Here is a 21,055-nt window from a genome sequence, read left to right on the forward strand (position 1 = left end):
CAATGCTGGTAAAAAAGCAGATTTTAAGTCCTGCTCCGAACTGCACTATCAGGACTGCTGGTATCTCCCAATAACACACTTATTCCCCCCCAAAATAACATATGTAAGGTAAAATCCTGCTTTTCATAAGTACTGAGTCTGAAGTGCTTTATTTCTCTACCTGTGCAATTAAGCAATTAGAGCTCGACCACACTCATGGACAGGCTGCAGAGAATTTCACAAACAGGCTTCTGGCAGCATTTTCAAGTGCAGTTAAATGAGCAATGAAAGGATGGTGAAAAAAACAAAAGTCACAACAGAAAAAAAAAAAAACCTGCAGGAAGGGCCCATCTCTCACTCCTCAATTCCTCCAGAACACCTAGATATTCAGCTTCTGAATCTGCAGCAGCATCTCTGGCTTCAATATTGTTATCTAAGTGTTTGAAGAAAATAAATTCTCCTAATAACAGCTGGTGTGAGACAGAAAGAGTAAATAAATATTAAAAAAAAAAATCAAGACATTCCCCAGGCAGTGAAAATACCTGCAGAGGCATCTTTGAATCATTTCTTCTGGCTAAATTATTCAAGACTACCTGAATGGCTTAAGAATGATCCGGCATTAGTGGGATAAAAAGGCAGGATGTGAACCTTCCTGATGTGCTTTCTTTTGTTCAAGTGATTTGTAGCATGAACTGTGCAACAAATGCAGCTCTGGTGCCCTGCAAGAAACTTGAAGCTGGAGAACTACTTTGCTGACAATTTCCCAGGTACAGAGAAAGAACGGATAACTCGGAGGAGAGGAAACGATCGTTTGGGAGATACCAGTAGGAATTAAAAGCTGCAGCTTCTGCAATAGAAGGCTTTGCTTAAAGAGAAGCCACTGCTTCAACATCTCCCAACACTCCCAGCTGCACGGGCTGTGTGCTCGGAAACAGCACAGCGAGCTGTGAAGGCGTACACTCGATTCCTGAAAGTTCATAATGAGTAACTCGGTAATGACGAAGGGAAGGACACAGAAACACTTCCTTGGGGGTGGGGAGAACAGAGATAGCATCTGAAGAGCAGTGTTCCTTGATGAACGTGTTGTTTTATTCACTTTTCTTTATTAAGCTTGCTTACAGCCTCACACGAGCAGAGGCGCTGGAAGCGTATTCCACTGTTCATAGGAATTTTATTATTATTTTAGGATCCTTGGCTCTTTATTCAGGCTAAAATCAAGCACACGTAGGGTATCAGAGAGAGAAGTGCTCAGGGAACCTAAACGTGACACCAAGGGGCACTTTCAAGTTTAGCTCCTACACGTTCAACTCATTCTCTTGGATGAGTGTACATGGGTGCAAATCTATACCCACTTTTATCCAGCTATCTAAGCTGCTATGAAGCCCAGTACCTTAATGCAGACATGCCTATTTAAATACCGCAGTCGAAAAGTAGTAATGTTTCCACGCTCTTAGCAAAGGCTATTAGATTTAACTCACTGGAGATTGCTATACACCTGAAGTAAACTTCCAGCATTCCGTACAGCAGATCGTTAAATAAAACGCCTTCAGACTGAAGCCCACTTCCACACCCATGCCACAGAACAAACCATTTTCACCTAGTTAAAGAACAATAGCATTAATGGGCCACGTAAGCAACTTTGGAAAATAGCTGCACAAAGGACACTGCAAACAAATAAACGTGAAACCCAACACCCCACATGCACCAAGCAGAGCAGCTGGAGCGAGTGGAAGCAGACACCTTTACACCTGAACTCCTGGACTTCTTCAGCCACTGCCAATGTTCTTAAATAAACAACTGCAGGAAGCTTTTCTTTTTTCATCCCCAGTTAGAAAACTGTAAAGGGAACTCATTCTTCTGACCATGTTGCTTGATCGATAGGAGTCTGAACCTGAGCGAGTGCCAGCGATCAGAAGGAACGCCGCTCATCGAAGTGCTGCACTTCGTGCTGAATGCTTACATAATCTGATGAGTCTGAGTGTAAAAACAAAAGCTTACTGCGAATCTATTCGTTTTTATACCCATACCAGGTCTGCAGAAACTCCACTATTTCTAGCGTTAGCGCAGGAAACAGTTTAACGTGTGTTAAATACCGGAATACTTCATGTGGAATACTGGAATAAGCACCAAAACAATGCCCTTAATACGAGAACTGCCGTCCGAATCACAGCCAGTTTTTCTGTTCGTTTAGCAAAGATTAGTCCTACCTCTACAGGCAGCACAAACGTTCACTTAGCTTCACCAGGACCAACGTGAGCAAGAAATGTAGAATACGGGACAGGTTTTGCTACTTAACAGCCCTTTTTAATGAACCGATAGGTAACGTTAACAAGACCACTGTTCTGTGCTCCAAGCAAAAGGAGCCCAATAGAAGGACGTGGAGGGGAGAGAGAGACACGAGGAACAGATGGCACCGCGTCTTCAGGAACTGACAGCGGGATGGAAAAGTTTCCCGGCAGAAGATATTCCTGAATTAAGAGGAATGTCGTTATGCGAGTTCCTCAAAGAGAAGGTATTAGGGAAAGATGAAAGACACCTTCTAAGGTAAGACAAAAATCACTGGAAGAAATCGCGTGCTGTTTCGCAATAGAACAAGTGGGGTACTCTAATCTGAAGGGAAAAAAAAAACCAACAAAAATCAACTCCCATCTCCCCTTAACCTGCTCTGCTATTTCTCTGGTTAAAACAGAAAGGGTTTTTTTTAGTTTCTCTCTGGCAGCGATCGCCATTTCACAGCACATTTAGCCCACACGGAATTGATCAATAACACTACAGACACAAGACTAGACTATCCATTTACTAACCACAAGAAAATGTGCTGTTCAGCAAAATCCTGCACATCATAAAGCTGAAATTTTAAAAGGCATCGCTCTACAGATCTCATTACCGCCCTGGAGCAGTCCCACAGAAAGCCTGCCGGCCTTCAGGCTGATCAACAAGTGTGCCTCTGCACTGCACGGAAGAAAGCCAAAAAGTGGATCTAAACACAGGCAGAGGACCGCACACACATTCAGCACGTGAACAGAAAGGGTCAGGCTTGCCACACGAACCACACACTGAGTGTTACACAGCTCTGCAGGTTTCAGGTGCAGCTGGTGGAGCTGAGAGCAGGGTTTTAGCAGCAGCTCTCCAGCCACTGGTTGCTACATAACCATTTCCCTCCCAACCCAAAGGATGGAGGCTCTCACGCCACACTTGTCTCTCAGGACTGAGAGCCGCAGCATGAAAGCTGGGTTTCAGATGCTAAGAAAGTGAAACACTGAACAGCAAAACAAAAAGTGTTACAAATCACTGCTCAGAAATCGAAAGTCTGTCTTTTCAGGCTGTTTCGGAGCACGCATCGTATGTGCTCACTCGCTATCAGTGCGGGATGAGCTAATGCTTTCACAACAGCGATTATTCCGAACTAATGAAGCATTAACGAAGGTTGCCATCCACCACTGGACGCTCCAGAGCAAGAGCTCTGAATTAAGTTCGGAATATTTCAGCTTGGTAATTACGCTGGAGCAAACACGAGGCCGGGAACTGCCCCGTCAGGTGCCCAAAGGTGGGCACAGCCCCGGGTTGGACTGACATCAGCAGTCTGAGCACTGCAAGCACCTAAAGGTTCATGCATTGGGGATCATAGTGAAAATGAAAACAGCGATCCTTTAGTGCTGTCCCCAAACGTTTGTCATTTCACAGGCTCACAGAATGGCCTGGGTTGAAAAGGACCACGATGATCACATAGTTTGAATCCCCTGCTGTGTGCAGGTCACCAACCAGCAGACCAGGCTGCCCAGAGCCACATCCAGCCTGGCCTTGAATGCCTGCAGAGATGGGGCATCCACAGCCTCCTTGGGCAACCTGTTCCAGTGCCTCACCACCCTCTGTGTGAAAAACTTCCCTCTAATATCCAACCTGAACCTCACTTGAAGAAATGACTTCTACTGCCGATGCAATCACCTCGGCCTTCCAACAGCTGACCCAAAGTAACAAAAACACGCACTCACCTGAAGAACACGAGATGAGAAAAACAGCGAACGCTAACTTCGTAGCAGCTCCCATTTTCCAACGCTGTTAGAACATTTAAGTGACTTTTAGTATCCAGTTTCTTGGTCCTGCAAGCCGGAAAATCCCCCCCCTCCCCCCTTCTTGCAGAACCGTTATAAAGCAATCTATAGCAACTTCTCCGGAGATAGTGTTCACCAAACAGTAAAATCGGGCTCGCCTGGAGACCGACCGAGCGAGAATCCGAGCAGCGTTTCAAAACACACGCGTCATTCGGCTTCCGTACAAACTCACGGGATTGAATTCATGAAAGTACGCTACGAATCCAAAGGGAAACGAAGGCAGACGAAGTCAACGGAGGAGCCGGCGGGCACGAAGCAACGTGTGAGCGCAGCTCCGGCTCTGCCACACGCAGCTCCCGCCTCCCGTTAAGCAGCGCTGTGCTCCGCGCGGCTCGGCGGCTCCATGGCAGCGCTCCGTCAGTCCGTGCGGCGGCGGGCTGAGCGCTCCGCTCTGACAACGCCGTTTTACGATTCCCTTCTACCACGGTTCCGTGCCACCCCGCCCCGCTCCCTCGAGGCTCAATTGAAAGTAAAAAAAAAAAAAATAATAATATTAAGAGGAAAAAACAATCGCGAGGCCGGCTTCCCGCGGCAGCTCTAGGGGCTGAGAAGCAGGAGCCTTCCTCCTCTTCCTTCTCCTCCTCCTCCTCCTCCGCCGCTCACCCTCGCGGCGCTGCCCGGCTCGCAGCCCTTAGCGCTCAGCCCGCCTCACGCCCGGCTCTCCCGTCTCCCCGGCGGCGGAGGCAGAGCGGCGGACGCCAACTTTGTCCCTCCACGAGTGCAGTTTAAAGATTGCCGAAGAGAAAAGGCCGAACCCGCTTTCTGCCCAGAGGCGGTGGTGGTGGTGGTGCTTGGAGCCGTCTCTAATGTCTCCCGAGTCCAACCGGCAGCTCGGAACGACCCTCCGTACCCTGCTGCTGCCGCTGCTCCCCTGTGGTAATTTCATATCTACCCATTCACTTGTGTGGCGTGGAGAACGGACCCAAGATGGCGGCGCCCGGGCGATTGTTTTTGTTTCCTCTCCTCCTCCCCCTCCCCCACCTCTCCCCTCCTTTCCCACCGCCACAATCACGGCAGCCCGTCGCGCGACGCCGTGCGAGCGCGCGCCGCCCCGGATTGACGGCCGCGCCGCCCACTCACAGCACGGCTGAGCGCCGTTCGACCCCGCCCCCTTACCGACCCACCCCGAGCGGGGCGGAGCGCGCTTCCCTCCTCCCCTACCTGCCCGCGTGTGCGCGCGCATGGGTGAGGCGGCACGCGAGCGGGCTGCGCGCGCGCACCCCGTCTTCCCGCCTCAGGGTGCGGTCCTCGCGCCGCGCCTTCTCTCTCGGCGGTGCCTCCGAGCCCCGCGGGGCTGTCGCATCCCCTATCTGCGCAGCGAGCCGCCCTTCAGCCCGCTTGTGTTGGCTGGCCGATAGGCGCGAGGGGCTGATTTTGTTTCTTACGAGGAGCTCTGTAAGCGGGTGCGTGGTCAAGGCGTGTCCCGCGGCGTGCCTCGTGCTTGCAGATGCTCTCGCGCCTCAGCGAGAGTCCAAAGAGGTAAATAAACCCCTTCGGTGAGTTACAGCCTTCAGGAGGGCTGTTCTCTTTCACGAGTTTGGTGGGAGTCCCTCCTTTTCTGTATTTCGGTAGCAAGAAGCACCGAGTTCCCAAAAACTGCTTCGCCGGCCGTGTTAACTGACTTGTTTTTAGGCGGCGCTAAACTGGAAGCTGCGCTTGAGCCGTTTGCAACCAAGTCAGGGCTGAGGAATGGCCTCGGGTTGCGCTAGAGGAGGTTCAGGGTGGATATGAGGAGCAATTCCTCCTCCAAAGAGCAGTCGGGCAGTGGCACAGCTGCCGTGGGGGGTGAGGTCGCCGTCCCTGCGGTGTCCCAGAGCCGTGGATGTGGCACTGAGGGATGTGAGCACGGTGGGATGTTGGACTTGAGGATCTTAGAAGCCTTTTTCACCCTTCTGTGAGTATCACCGCTGAGCTGTGAGCTCCCCTAATCCATGCACCAATGGAGCCTTGCAGTTTTAGACCCACTGTCCTACCACAAGCACTTGCACTATATGCATGTCCTATATAAGATATGCAGACCCTACAGACTACTGCTAGAGTCCTTGATTAGAATTCATTTATCCCTGTTTCTTTGTCATATTCAAACACCAACGCAAAGTTCATCCTCCAATGACGTTTTTGATTTGAAACGCCCCAAAGTAAAACATCCTGTATGGGATTGTGCCCATCTAAAAGCATCAGGACATGTGGCAACACTTTTTAGGCTATTTTTTTATCCAAGCGTTTCAGGATGATTTACAAGCATTAATTAACGTATTACAACACTCCTACTTAATCTGTAGTTTTTAATATTCTTCAATAGCAGAATATTTAAACGTGACCTGTTCTGCAGGTTGTGTTTTCACTTTGCTCAGCTTCTTCAGAATGCTTGTCGTGTTGCCACATGAGCAGGAAATTGCAGCTAAAAATATTGCTATTGTATGTGTGTTTATATATATATATATATATAAAATAGCACAAATATGTCACCTGTGTAGCATTTGCATGAATTTCATGGTAAGGAAGGAGGTGCCTCGAGATTTCTCAAGTTGCTCATTATTCTTAGGCATGGGTGGGTTTTTTGCCTGCAGCATCAGTTTGACAGAGTAAAGCCTTGTGGCCGTCCAGTAAATATTACAGAAGCAGTGATCCTCCTTAAAAGGCTGGTCTTGGCAATCATGTGTTTATCAGGATGAGAGGAATCACAAATGAAGTGTATATTCCTTTATTTTCCCCCAATTTTGCAACCATGTGATAGGTATGGATTAGGAAGACTGCTGATGTCTGGGATCAAGGAGCCCACTTATTCTTCGTACCAGTCCAGCAGTATCAGTGTTATTATAGATATCAGTCTATTTTCAACTATAAGCAAACCTTACATCATTAGCAGAGCTACTTAATGTATAGGAAAAGAAACAATTAAGGAAAAGCACAAATATGCTTATTTTCAGTAGGTGAACAATGAAAACCAGTTTTATTACATGGATGCAACACCTTCACCTGGGCTCAGTTGTATCTTTAGAGATATAACACGTTTATATCTCTAATGCATTACAGATTTGCTCCTGCTTAAATCTGCTTTAAAAAAGAAATTAAGTAGTTAGGTGCAAATATTGTGCAGGCCTTAGCAGAAATTGCTTAGTATTTTGGTGAGGTACTTGATGCAAAATGCCATAAGGGCTCTGTGCTTTCTCTGGGTTCTTGCTTTTACTGTTAGTAAAAGGGTGAGTTTTATCCCAGGTAGACATATGAAATGTCAACACAGTTGCTGTCTCTTCTTGTATGTCTTTTTGCTTGCCTTGCTTATGTGGATTTTGGGAGCGTTTCCCTTTTCTACCTTTTCACTTCTGTTTTGCTTTTGCCTTAAACTCCAGATCTTTTTTCCCTCCTCTAAGATCAGTCTATGCATTTTTAATGTATCATTTACTGTGACACACGAGCACTGAAGATACAGTATAAGGGCATAGGCATCTACAGAGAGCCTGTAAGCAGCAGCAGGATGAAATGGATGTAATCTTAGTTTTGTCCTTTTGTTCATGTGGAACAGTGCTTGGTTTAGAGGCAGCACAAACGTAACTTTCCTTTTAGGGAGTAATGGGAATTAAAAAAACAGCATTGTCTCATTTTTTTTATTCAGAGCACTGCTATGATTAGAGGATTTCATCTGTGCCTTTGCTGTTTCCACACTGGATCAATACTGTTTACACAGAAGCAGCATTATAGGTAAGAATCTATTGTGCAAGACTCATTCATAGTCTCTCTGCAAACATTTTTAAAATGTAGAGTAAAAAACATGGGCTTTATAATATCAGCAGTAACAATAATAGATACAACCTTTGTCATTACCTCATTAATCTCCCCTCAAGTTCTGAGTAAAGAGAAGAGAAACATGTTTCAGACACTGACCTTCAATAACCAAAATGAAAAGTGACCGAAGCAGCAAGAAAGCAGTGTTGTTTGCAGGGATCTCCTCCTTATTAGCCAGCTTAGTTTTCCATGCTGAAGGGAAAGATGCAGATATTGGAGGACTGCCTGGTTTAAACAAATAAATGGGTAAATAGCTACTTCAAAGTTATTCTTAATTTCATATGAGAATACAGTATACGTATCTTAAGAGTTTTAATACAGATTTTCAGTTCTAGTGGGCTGATCAATGAAATCACCATGAATGATTCATTATTTTTTGCAGTTCCAAAACTACTGAGATATTTTATGGTTACTTTGATAATGCAGCTTTGTAACACAAGAAAATGAGGAATTAAGGAGTTAAGATGCATCAAATCTGAAGCTTTTCTCTGGTTTGCTTTTGGATAGTGTCACTATGTATCTGTCCATCAAAAATTTTCTCTTGCCTTGCTTATAATCAGACTTAAAAATCTTGTGTGTAAGTGTTGAACCCAGCTGATACCCACAAGGACAACATGAAATACATGTTGAAATCATAGCCCCGTTTTGGATATTCAGGTATTTTGGTATTTGGCCAAAGTACACTCATTTTGTTCATGTGAGCAGTACTAATAACTACAAATGAGTAGGATTTGGCCTGTTTCTTGTTACGTAAAACTATTTATATGGTGAGTTTGTGTGTGTGACTAATTCCTTTTTGAATGTAATCAGATGCAGCCTGTGGACCTACACATAGATGAATGTTTCCCAGCTTCTGGTTTAAAAGCAAACACAGACAGAAAATTTTATGTAAATTAACACTTAAATACAATCTCCAACAAATCGTTTTCTTTAAAGGCTACATTTATACCAATGATAATTTGTCTTTTTAGGTCTGGTATCCAGGCTTTTATTTCCTTAGAGTACTTCTGTGGAGGTTCAAAAATACCTCATGTATTTTCTTGGAAGACCAGGTGATTCCTTTCTAGGATTTGCATTGGCTTGTCAGAAAAGATCGTCTGAACAGAGCTGCTTGTTGCTTTCACTGTATTGTCTGTTGGAGTCAGCTTGTTATATTATTGGTTTTTATTACTACGGTTTATCTTGTGTGATTTCACACTCATTTCTTAGCAATTTATTCAAATTATCAAGAGTTCAAGATGAACTCTTGAAACCCTAATCTATATTGTGAGAACAAGGTTCCTCAGGTCTGTGTTGAAACTTTCCTTCTCAGAATACGGTACCATTATATGGATGCCTTTGGGTAGCAAAAAAATAATAAAAATCTCTGTTCATCATAGAAACCAGAAGTGTTACAATATTGTAACATTTTCACTATTCTTTTGGATGAATTCTTAAAGTGTGTTTCTTTTGCTGCTGTTTCCCAACAGTGGTATTTGATTTTTAAGAGTATATTTCTCGTACGTACCTATAAGGCTTTTATGTATAGGTATAGATGTGTATTAATAATTGCATATTTTAGACTGGTAGTTTGTAATTAATTGGAAACATTAAGCAGAGCATATAAGGCCTAGAAGTGACCTTGTTATACAGAAGGAAGGCTAGCAGCTGCAGGCCGTTTTGAGAGGGATCAAATGATGGCAGGACAGGTTAGGGTGGGAAGAACACAGTAAGGAAGTAAGGGTGCTTCCTCAGAGAGTCACAGTGTGAGAGTCTGCTGGGTGTGTTTGTTGTGTTCTCATTAGTCATGGTGGAGTTTGATACAAAAGGCTTGGGAGTCAGAGTTTGGTCCTTGTGTTGGAATATACCTGAGAAAGTTATGTATTTTGCCATCTACTGCAGCAGTTTGTAACTTTCCTCAGTTAGGCTCCTGTGTGAGGCCATGGGAAGGCCATTTATGTGCTTCAACTATTCCTGTGTTCTGGAATGGCATTTGTGGATGATTAGCTGTGTTAAACTATAGCAGATCTTTAGTTACATTCATGCTGTACTTCCACAAACACTTTAAGCCAGCATAAGTCAGAAGATGCTTCCCTGCTCTACACCAATGTTCTTGCAGCTGCACACTTGACTGATTGGGGAGCTGATTTGGTTCAGAACTAGCCCAGCAAACAAACCAAACCAGAACATTAGCTTTAAGCTAGTTCTGAACACAGTTCATTCCTAGCCTCACAGATATTTATGTTGGCTTGAAGGTCCTCACCTTCATGGTGCTGAGACCAGAACAAGCTTGTAAAGAAAACCAGGAACCACTTTTTTGATGCAAGGGCTGGTTAAATTGTGGCTCATGTTGTGGCTCCTTGCTAAACGAGCCAGACATTCTAAGGGAGGCCTAACAGACATCTTTTTACGTCCAGACTCCCCAGGTCTGGCACTTCTTGGATAGAGCCCAAGGTTTGTGGCCTTGGTCTAATTCTGTCTACCATCACCTGCCTTTCTGTAACCATTTTTCTCTCAAGAGAACCAGCTTTGAGTCTCATGTTCTGTGATCCAAACTGTCTAACCAAAACACATTTTCTCACCCACTGAAATATTTTTCCACTCTCTTTTGAACTGTCACAGCTGATACTTTCTATATTGAATAATTACATTTCTTATTTGTGCAACAAAAAAATTGCAGAGACGTACGTGACTTAGATGAATGATGCTGTTGGTATTACAAACTGATTGTTTAAGTAGCTCATCTCTTTTCTTCCAAATGGTCCTAGGCCTGCAGTATAATTTATGCGTTTCATGAGTGCTTTTATCTTTGTATTCTAAAGAATTACATATTCAAAGTTTCATTCATCCCAAATTATGTAGTAGAAAACACATCCACGTCTCACTCATCGCATTGCTGGACATGAGGCATGAGGATAAAATTATGGATCGTGGTTTGCTGCATCGACTGCTTTATTTAGTCTTACAAGTCTTACATGGCACTTATGAATACTTCTGTTATGCTTGGAATTTCTGAAACAATTATAGCTCAATAAAAGTTAAATTCAAATGCAAATACTAGCTATGTTATTTTTTTACCATCTTGCCACTATAAGCTTGCCAAATTTAGTGCATTATGTGCAAGAGTTATTCATATAAGTCCCAATCTGTATTTGCCTGCTTGGCACTTTTATCTAATCACTGCGAGCCACAGCTGCTGCTTTTCTCTGACCCCAGATACTTGAAGCAAGGGCTGGAATGAGGCAGTGATGCTGCACGGCAGTTTGGTGTAGGTATAAAAGATGGTCCTTTGCTCAGTAGAGCTCCTTTGGGATGCCTTTTCTCCCTGGCTGCATTCTCAGTGGTGGCTCTGTGAGGTGACCCAACAATCACTAATAGGCTTTTTTTTTTTTTTATTTGCACAGGCAGCAGCCCTGTTAAAGGCAGTGTTTGGACATGGGTAGGGAGGAGCTGCACTGCACAGCTGATTGGTGGGTTTGTTTCACAGCTAACCTATACATTTGGTCAAAAATCAATGCATTATTCTGAGTTGCATTGAACACGTGTCTGGAACTGCAATAAAAACCTCCAAAATCATCAATTCCTTCAGCTGATGTTGAGGAATCGACTTCTACAGTCTGTAAAGCAGAACTCGGGAATGTAGCTTGCCACTGGAACTTTAGAAGGTGTGGAAAACATTGAGGACTAATTATAGAGGTCGATTGCAGATTATGTTAAAACTGTAACTTTCCTCCTCTTCTTAAAAGTAACTGGGACACTGCATTATAAAAATAGTCTTAAAAAATTCCATAGTGGAATGGGCGTTAGTAAGCTCTTAACATATGCTTTGGGTTACTGCTGTTTGTGTGTCAGCCCCTGATTTATTTCTAATTCCAATTTATCTGTGAGCAACCAACCCACTTTGGAATTTTCTTAGAAGTTATTTCATTGTAATGCAGTAGAAGGTGGAAAATAATGGAAACATTTTACCTTGGAAATAATTGAAAGGGAATGATGTATTGTATGAATTGTATTAATTTCCAATTCATTCTGATTATTCTGGAGTTTTTCTAGAGCTCAATAGCTGCTTTCAGTTATAAAAGCAATGAAAAAAATCTTGGTCTAAGTGTCAGGTGTTCATTCCATTAGAAAAAACAAACTGACTAAAAAGGTTTTGTAAAATTATTTGGAGTGCAGCTGATGAAAGGAGAGCAGTGGGCATTGAAATGATATGGATTAGTATTAGAACATCTTCTTTCTTTGCCCTTTTCTCTTTTTTGTCTCTTCATATTATTAGCATCAACATTTTCCAATCCTCCAAGTATAACTGGGATCTTTAAGTAAGAAGACAGCAAAACCAATGACCAGTCCAGCTAAACAGCTAAATCACAGCATTGAACTCTTTGATCTGAATCAATTAAAAAAACCAAACTCCTTGCTCTCCTATTAAGCTGCACAGTGAAGTGCTTTGCACTGACCTTGTTAAATTAGCACACCTGAAAGGTCAGTGATTTTCAGCAGGGAGGAGTGTGAACCACTGCTGCTGATATGGGGAGCAGAACCTGTTAGGCTGGCCCTTCCAGCAGGGGTACTGTGAGCCTCCCCTATGAGAGTCCCTTTAGCTAGCGAGGGGAGAAACAAATGCTTTTTGTTGAATTAGCTTGTGCTGTTTCATTTGCAAGATGTAAAAAGGTAGAGGAAGAGATTAGTTTTCCAAAGGATGCTGAGTCGAGGAAGCATTGTTAGAGGGATGAGTGACTTGCTGCTTTAATATCATATGTGAAAATGCATGTTGCAAACAGACACTTCTGCAGTATAAACAAGGGGCGAATGGGAATTGAAAGGAACCAGAGAAACACTAATTACTTCAGGGAAGGCAGGAAAGTTTAGTGGGAAATTGATATCAAAATTCTGATTTTTCCTTTTTCCATTTGTGTGGGAACAGCTGAATTACGGCCTGAACCATTGATTGACCACCTGAGGGGAGCTGAGTCAGCCCTGGGAGCACAGGTGAAGGCAATTCACCCTGCTGCTGGAAGGGGTGGAGCCTGGCTGCTCCTCTCCTAAACCCATTTAAGAGCTGACTGGCAGTGGGGAAGGATCTCTTCTGGAGATCCCTCCTTTGGAGTTTTACAGCAAGCCCAGGACAAGGGTAGGCACTCGATCTATTCTTTTTTGGTGTAATAACCTGCCGTGCCAAACTCTCTTATATTCCATAATTATAACGTCTGTATGTTCATTGACTATACACCATTCAAAGGAAATTTCTTTAAAGAAAAAAAAAAAAAAAAAGTCAAACCAGCCACCCAAGCAATCAGTCCAGCTGGTTTACGTTCTTTTCTAGTGTAAAAATTTTCAAAAGTGTGGAAATTCAACCAGCTCCAGTTTAGAGTGTCTTTAAAGCATAAGGGATAATTATTAAGTTAAAATTAAAGGTGTTTTTTTTTATTATTATTATTATTTATTTGTAACTCATTTGAAGTAGTGTGAGACAGAACCTGGAGGTTGAGTTAGTTGGTGATGTAGTTTTTAACTACCAGAAGCTGTGCTTTAGTAAGAAGTTGCTACAGCCTTTATGTTCTGCTGAATGAATGCTTTTAGCAGCCTTCTTCGTGGTTTCTTAGCAGCATTCAAACAATACTTGGAAGCAATACATGAAATGAAATACTGATTCTGTTTTTTGTTACTTAGGGATATTGCTGAGATGTAACAAGTGCTGTTAAGTACACAGGAGTTACTCTTTCTCTCTGTGCTGTGTTACCTATGGGATACTGTACTTTTTTTTGGTGCTTTGTGTTTTTTTTCCCCAGAATGTTTCTCTATGTCGCCTGTCTCTTGTAGTGTGGCACTGCTTACTGTCGATCTGCTTTGCTTTAACATCTCTTACTGTGTTTTTCATCTTGGTAGATGCTTAGGAATTAATATCTCATAATGATCTGAAGTTTGCTACTTTAAACACAGAATTTTTAAACAGGAGACTTGGCAATAGATGCACTGTAGCTGTTCTTAACGTTTAATTAATGCTGTCTTATGAATGCATATTTTTTCTTAGCTTATACTGTTTTGAAACATTGCTTGATATCTAGAATGAAAAAAGTGTGCACACTCACTAAGTGATGCATATTGTTGTGTCTGTGAACTCTGTACATCTGTAATGTTAAATTTGCCGAAGTTAATATGTTGAAAAGTAACAAGTTACTTAAGTTAGTTAAATGCCTCTTCCTTGAGGAAAATTACCATAATGGTTACTTTTACTAAAATGCAATTACTGTCATTGTAACAATCAATCACATTTTCTTGTAGAAAGAACTTTCCTCAGTTCTGAATGCATTAAAGTATAAGATTGCTCTGCTCAGTGCTAAAATGAGCTGCAGAGGCAATGTGCTTTTGGGGACAATCGAGTGGAAATTCCAGTCATGTGATTGTCTCCAAGCTTTTTAAAGCTCAGTGCCCTGTAAGACATTAGAAGTTCTGAAAAGATGGACAAATAATTGATAAATGTCTTGTTTCTGTTGAGCATGGCTGAGTTTTTTTTCCCCTCACATTTGCTTTCCCTCACCTTTCCTTCCCCGTTCTGTCCTTCCAGTGTCTTTGTGCTTCTGACTCCTGCACCTCTCCCATTAACTCCACTGTTACCAAGCTAAAGTAAGAATTCCAGGGGGAGGAGGTGGATAAAATTTTCTGCAAAAAGCAGGGATGAGATTGAAGAAACTGAATTTTCTACCAGCTTGACTCTCAGGCTGGCTTATAAGAGATGAATAAAGAAGTAACTGCTGCTGCTTGATCTCTCATGCCATGCATAGATGTAAGACAGGCCTTTGGCAAGAACAGGCTGGGATGTTAAAAGGTCCATTGAAAATGCTGCAGTTGCATTGATTTGCTTGCAGTTCTGCTGGTGGATGCTGCTTCCTCAGTCTTGTTAGCTTTCACTGGAGCATATGAGGAACAGTGATAGAGAGAATGGTGTCAGTACTGCTCACTGCATATGTATAACTTATACATATGTACATGTTCTGGTGGCACTCATTGTGCCACTCATCTCCAAAGACACCAAAATCACATTTAATAGCAGTGTATACAAGTGTGATGTAGAATGGAAGGTGACAGTGCACACAGTGGTCCTTAAAAGATAGAGATGTGGTTCTGTAATGGTGTTTGGTAGCTGTGTCCTTCATGGCACTGGAAAAAGAGAGCTGAATTGCAGGCTTGCTTTGCTGTGTGTTCAGTTTTGCTATGATGTAAGCTTGAAAATAAATAAAGACTTTGAAAATCCTAGATGGAAGTCACTAAATATGGAGTAGTTGTATTGGCAAATCAAGTGCTGGCACTTGGAAACCAATTTTCATTTTTTAGGTATTTTTTTCCTTGTATCTTTGTAGAAACCATTACACACAACGTTTGCTGTTGCTGTGTAAATGAGTTTGTGTTGTATAGTGAAGAATATAGCACAGAAATGGGCACTGTTGTCTGGTCGGTCTGCAAAGCAGGTATGTACTTAAATTCCCACTGAATCTAAATTGTGGTGTTTAGCTTGAGATGTGCTATGAGGAGCATCACTTTTTCCCCCAGGCAATATTGATTACTGCCTTGTGTAAATTACACCCAACTTGAGGAACAATTAATAATCTCTATTGTAATTAAATTTGACCTACACTAGAAATTTGTGATTTGTTCTAAGGTGATAGACCTAAAAGGATTTTAATCACTTTATTATCCTTTTAATGTCTTCATGTAGATGCAAAAATACCATAATTGAAAAACAACTGCTAAAATATGCACTGTGAATGTTTACACACTTTGTGATTCATGTTAATACGTGACCCTACTGTGGTAAATGTGTGCATTACGCTGAATGTATCCATTTCGTGCTTCCCTTTGTTTTCTTGATTTTTGGATTAAGTTTATTTTGCACGAAATGTGACACAGATTTCAGTAAATGTATACTCCTGCTGCTAATATGCATATCTAGGTCATTTATTGCTTAAAATACAAATGCTGTTTTCATTTTGCTGTTTGCAATTAGGTAAGTAATTACTACAAGACTACTTTCAATACTGATTTCAGCACGAGCTTTTCCAGCTCTGTCCCATACAAGAGATGGGGAATAGCACCTGATTTAACTTGCAGTGTTTTCTTGAAAGTTTTTTTGATTTGAAAACAACGTTCTGTCTGATACTGTAGGGGCCTTAGGTAGGTTTCAGGGCGATCATTTGGCCAAATAACACCTTTTGCCAAACTTACCAGGTACTGGAGCTCTTACTGACTCATTATGGATGATAGGGTAATATGAAGTTCTGTGGAATTTGATTCAAAGTCAAGCTTGTCTGATCTGAGATTTGTTCTCAGATGTTCTCAATACAGCTTGTAAGATTAACCCAAAAGGTGCAGAAATGAAAACTGAGGAGGAATTTGGAGAGGTTGGTGTAGAATGTGAGAGAATCTCAGATTGACACGGAATGGCTGAGGTTGGAAAAGGGGCTCAGGAGGTTCTCCTCATCACATAGAGATGGGGCTGGAGCAGGCATCTGCAGCTGCATTGCTCAGGAAATAGCAGAAAGAAGAGTTTAAATTTTATTTAAATGATGATGAGAAGAGATGTATGTATTTACTGTTCATGTACAGCGGTTGTGATCGTTCACTTCAGTGAGTGCACATACACTGAGCGTGTGCAAACTGGGTTTGGTGATCTGATTGCAGCCAATCAAATTAATAAAAAAAGCAGCAATGCATGCCATTCTTAAATGAGAGGCTGAAAGTGAAGAACTTCTCAAGGCTGACTGAGCAAGCTGTTCTCCCTTTGGTGTAAGTTGTCATATAAATGGCAAAGCGAGTTGCAAAAAGTGAATAGCAGGCATTAGAAATTCTTTGCCTGCCCAGAAAGGCCTGTTCACTAGGTTACATATACTCTTGTTACTCTTCTCTGTGTGCTCTTGTTTATCAAATTATTCTCTGCTTTGAATATATATGTATTTTTTTTGCAGTTCCATTAATCTTTTTTGGATTAGTATATAGCATTCTGGAGTAATTACCTATTAATAACTTTCGACGACTTGTCCTATTAGTATCACCTTTTAATTGCTTCGATCTTGCAATATATTCCTAGAATAGGCCATTATTTCAGTGATATAATCATAGAAATAATTGTATTGTACTTATGTTGGAAAAATGGAGATCTAAGAGGAATGATGTTCTAATTAGAATTCAGGAGACTGGTTGGCACACAGTTGATTTTGTTGGCTCCCAGCCTAATCTCGTTACATTGTTTTTAACTATGAAGAGAGTGGGTTTAAAGATCCCCAGCCCTGCAAATGAGATGAGGGAGTTGTAAAGAGCTTAAAGAATCAGAAAAGTGTAACTCCTTCAAAACAAATCGTGCAATAAATGTGATATTTCAAACTTGTGCCCAAATAATCTTGAACGCGATGTGAACGTTTAAAAAATGTAATTCAAATATTCAGTATGGTTAGCTGGGAAGTGTCAGTGTCTCATTGTACTGGTTGTAGTACTACTCTAATTGTAAACTAACTTGAGTTTAAGTAGTGTGTGGGTGTAAAACAATATGGTGCAGTTTTCATTTTAGAACTGTAATAGTATTTTAAGTACTAAGGAATCAGTAAATATTTACAAATAGATGTCATATTCACGTTAAGTCTGTGGCTCTTCTGTGTGAGGCTGTTTATAGCATTATCTTCCATGTGTTCCAAGACATTTATTTCAAACTCTTCTGGTGTGGTTAACTGCTGACACAGGTGGGTTTTTTTAGTGGCAAGAAACAACTTACATAGCAGCTTTTCCTTCCATGACCATTTGACCATACCTGCATTATTCAGATTTAATTGCATTATCTGCCTAAATGCAACTGCTGCATACATCTGATAAAACTAAATGCAAGTACATAAAATTCCATCCATTTTAACATATTCTGTATACAGGTTCTTGCAAAGGGAACCTACCTAATGTGCTGTGTTCACTCATGTTGCAGTCTTTCATGTAGGCAAAGAAAATAATTTGTCTTTCATTGAAGGAATCGGCAAATGCAGTTGATTGCCTTGGTGGTGGCTGCCTGACTGCCTCACTGTGAGCTCTTTGGCCTTTTACTGTAGGGCTTCCAAGTTATTAGGCACTCCCACACGTTGGTGCAACATCATGTTCTCTCAGAATTGTTTCATTTTCTTAGTTACTCCACCTTTAAAAGCTCATTCATCTGAATTCCTGTAGGTCTTCTGATGCAATTTTCATTTTATGCTGATTCTTTGATTCTGTACAGTACTATTGCCAGTTTATTGAACTGTTTAAATTTCACTTGCAACCAAGCAAAATCACCTTATCATAATTTCTACATTTGCATGTTTCTCTATAGCATTTCCTTCTATCTGTCTTTGCTGGAATAATACACATTTTTGGTATGTTTATCTACAGCAGAGTGCATAGATCTTTGGCCTTGAATGGGGATGCATCTTTCAAGGAATTCCCTGTAGAAATGGATCAAATACATTGTAGTGTGATACCATGAGGAGCGAACATCTAGATGGAGGAAAAACTAGGTCAATGAAATGATACTTGAGACCGTTAATGAAGGCCTGTTAAGGGGCATTCTGATTTCATACCCAATCACTTCCAACCAGGTAACACTGGGAAGTAAGCCAGGCAGGGTGAAAATAGTTTAACTTGAGTGTTGCAATGCTATGACTACTACATTATCCTCTCAAACTGAGTTGATTCAGCTCCTGAAATCTTGAACTAACTTTTAAACGTTAGAAGAAACCAAAGTGCTCTTCATTGCTTAGTGCAGCTTGCTGCAAGTTATTTTTCAAGTAATTTTGCTCTTGCAAATTTGACAACCAGGAGCTGTTTTGTGTTGAACAAACTGCCTTTTACTTACGCAGTGTCTCGCATTGTTGTTCTTGTTATCTGAGAAGACTGCATTCAGCATGATATCTGTCTGTTTGTGCTGTTATCAGAGATGTGTGCAGGACTTACATACCCTTTTCTCTATCAAAACACAGATCTTATTCTCTGCCTGCCTTTTTACCTTTTCCTCCTGTCACTCCTACAGTTTATTTTAAACTTTAATTTATACCAAGCTTCTGCTTTCTCTATCAATATCACATCATTATTCTTATCTGATTCTCCTGATAATTTGTTTGCACTGGAATTCTTGGCAGTGAACTAAGAATTTCATTGTCTACCTACTCTCTTTTCTCTTGGAGTGTATAATAGAGTGGGTGGGTGAAGCCTCATGGTAATATTTTTATATTTGAAATGTAGCCACACTTTATGTGCTCCTACACATTGTGCTACTTATAGATAATGAAACAAGTCTCATCTTGTGGTCTACTGCTTTTCTACTTTCTACTGTTTTGTGCTAATTCTGCTCATTTAACCTCAAACACTCAAATTAATGCTGCTTCTCTTTTCTTCCCTTTGCTCTGTGGTATTACTCAGGAAAGGACTATTAGGGACTATTATCAATAACTGAGAAAGCATAGCAGTAACCCTTCAAGAAATGAGAAAGAGGGTCATGAAATTAATAGGACAGTGCCACAGATGTAATCATCTCACAGTATCCAGTCGAATTAATACACATCCTTCAGAAACACCACGACTCCCTCTTCTGTGCCCAACGTGTTCTGATATCTGGTGACACAACTCAGCTTTTTTTCTTCCTTCCCTACCATTCTGGAGGGCTCTGGGGACCTCAGAGTTCCTGCTTTGTTTCCTATAAGAAAGGTAGGAGTATAACAGTAACTCGTTAAAAGTAGACCGTATTTAGAGGAAAAGAAAATTCAGAGCATCTGCTGAACAAGTACCCTTAAATATTATGTTACTTTTTATGTAGTGCATCTTTACAGGCAATCTGAAGTAAATAATGACTGCGTATAAAGGAAGTAAATAGAACGTGGTTTATAAATATGTCATCGTTAGCAGAATGGATGATTTTTATTCTGTTTCTCTTAGATGAAAAAACCATATTTTTATTTATTTGGAAGGTGCATAGTGTAGCATAAAAAAGAACTTTTCTCATGACAGATCTTTCTTGTACACATCCATCATCTTCTGCATAAAAGATCACTTGCTCTGCAGTGAAATTCCTGTTTTGAAATAAGTTTGCTGTGTATTTTTCTTGCAGATATTTTTCTTGCAGATATTCTTCCAGCTTCTTTTTTTGGTTGCTTAAATTTAAAAGTAAACTTGGAGTGCTCTCTGATAGTATTTAAGGATTCAACTTTACTTGAATTTAACAGAAACAGCAGCAAGAAACCCAAATATTTTGCTAATCCTTCTCAGCACCTGATGTAAGAGCTAACATTGCACGTTTCAAATAAATCCTGAAAAACTGAGTTTCACAACTCTAACTTACCTGATGCTTTGTTATGAAGGTTCAGGTAGGTACTCAGAGACATCCATTACAATCCAAACAGAACACAGACAATCGTTTCTTACGTTTGGCTTAGTTATTTTCAATTTCTGCATAAAATTAACTAATAGAATTAAGAGAATACTGAAGGAAAACTGCAGTTCTGAAGTATGCAGTTCTTAATTTTAATACAGAAATAGTTTGAATTCTCTTTGCCAGATCTTAATATTTGTAGTCTTTCAGATGCATTAAAACTTTTTTTTGAGGGCTGGGCTAGAGGAGATTTGATATTTATTTGAATTCCTTATTATAATTGCAAATGAATAAAAATTTTGAGCATTTTATGACTAATTTGAATGTTTGACTGATATATATATATATATATATATATATATATAGTGTCTTTTAGACTTGTTAAGCCCTTGATATTGTGTGGTTTTTTTTTTTATGACAATGGAAATAAATGCCTTTATTTCTGTCTGAATGTAGTTGTACTTCTAGAATGTGCTGGTGAGATCAGTTCAGTGTAGTTGGTTGAAATTTGATGGCTTCCACTAAAGGATGTTAAGTAGATGCAATAGTAGCTATTTTTTTTGCTTTAAATATTAGAAGAAACAGTATGCTCTTCCTAGATGTGGAGTAATGACATGGGCGGCAGTTCAGCCTTTTGCAGGTAAAACCAAACACTTGCATTCTTAAACCGCTTTCCCATCAGTTCCATCACCTTACCGTGTTCCTGCTCTGTCTTAGTTCTGTGCTCACATTGCTGACCCCATCTTTTTCTACCACATCCAAAGCCTTATCAGTTACAGATGATGCATTGAGTATCAGCTACTCTATGGAGCAGTTTGAGTAGTTTCCT

General features: G+C 41.1%; 1 protein-coding gene across 1 annotated transcript in view; it reads right to left on the reverse strand.

The window, feature by feature from the left end:
* ACVR2A (activin A receptor type 2A) overlaps positions 1 to 4,026 on the reverse strand; it is a gene marked incomplete at both ends in the record, with an annotated part of 51,080 nt that extends 47,054 nt beyond the window's left edge. The window contains one exon of the mRNA XM_079539404.1: positions 3,972 to 4,026. Within this exon, the coding sequence (XP_079395530.1) occupies positions 3,972 to 4,026 (55 nt within the window). The remainder of the gene's footprint in view (positions 1 to 3,971) is intronic.
* Between the last annotated feature and the right edge of the window lie 17,029 nt (positions 4,027 to 21,055).

This window comes from Tetrao urogallus (assembly GCF_951394365.1).
Source record: "Tetrao urogallus genome assembly, chromosome: 8".
Taxonomy (NCBI): domain Eukaryota; kingdom Metazoa; phylum Chordata; class Aves; order Galliformes; family Phasianidae; genus Tetrao; species Tetrao urogallus.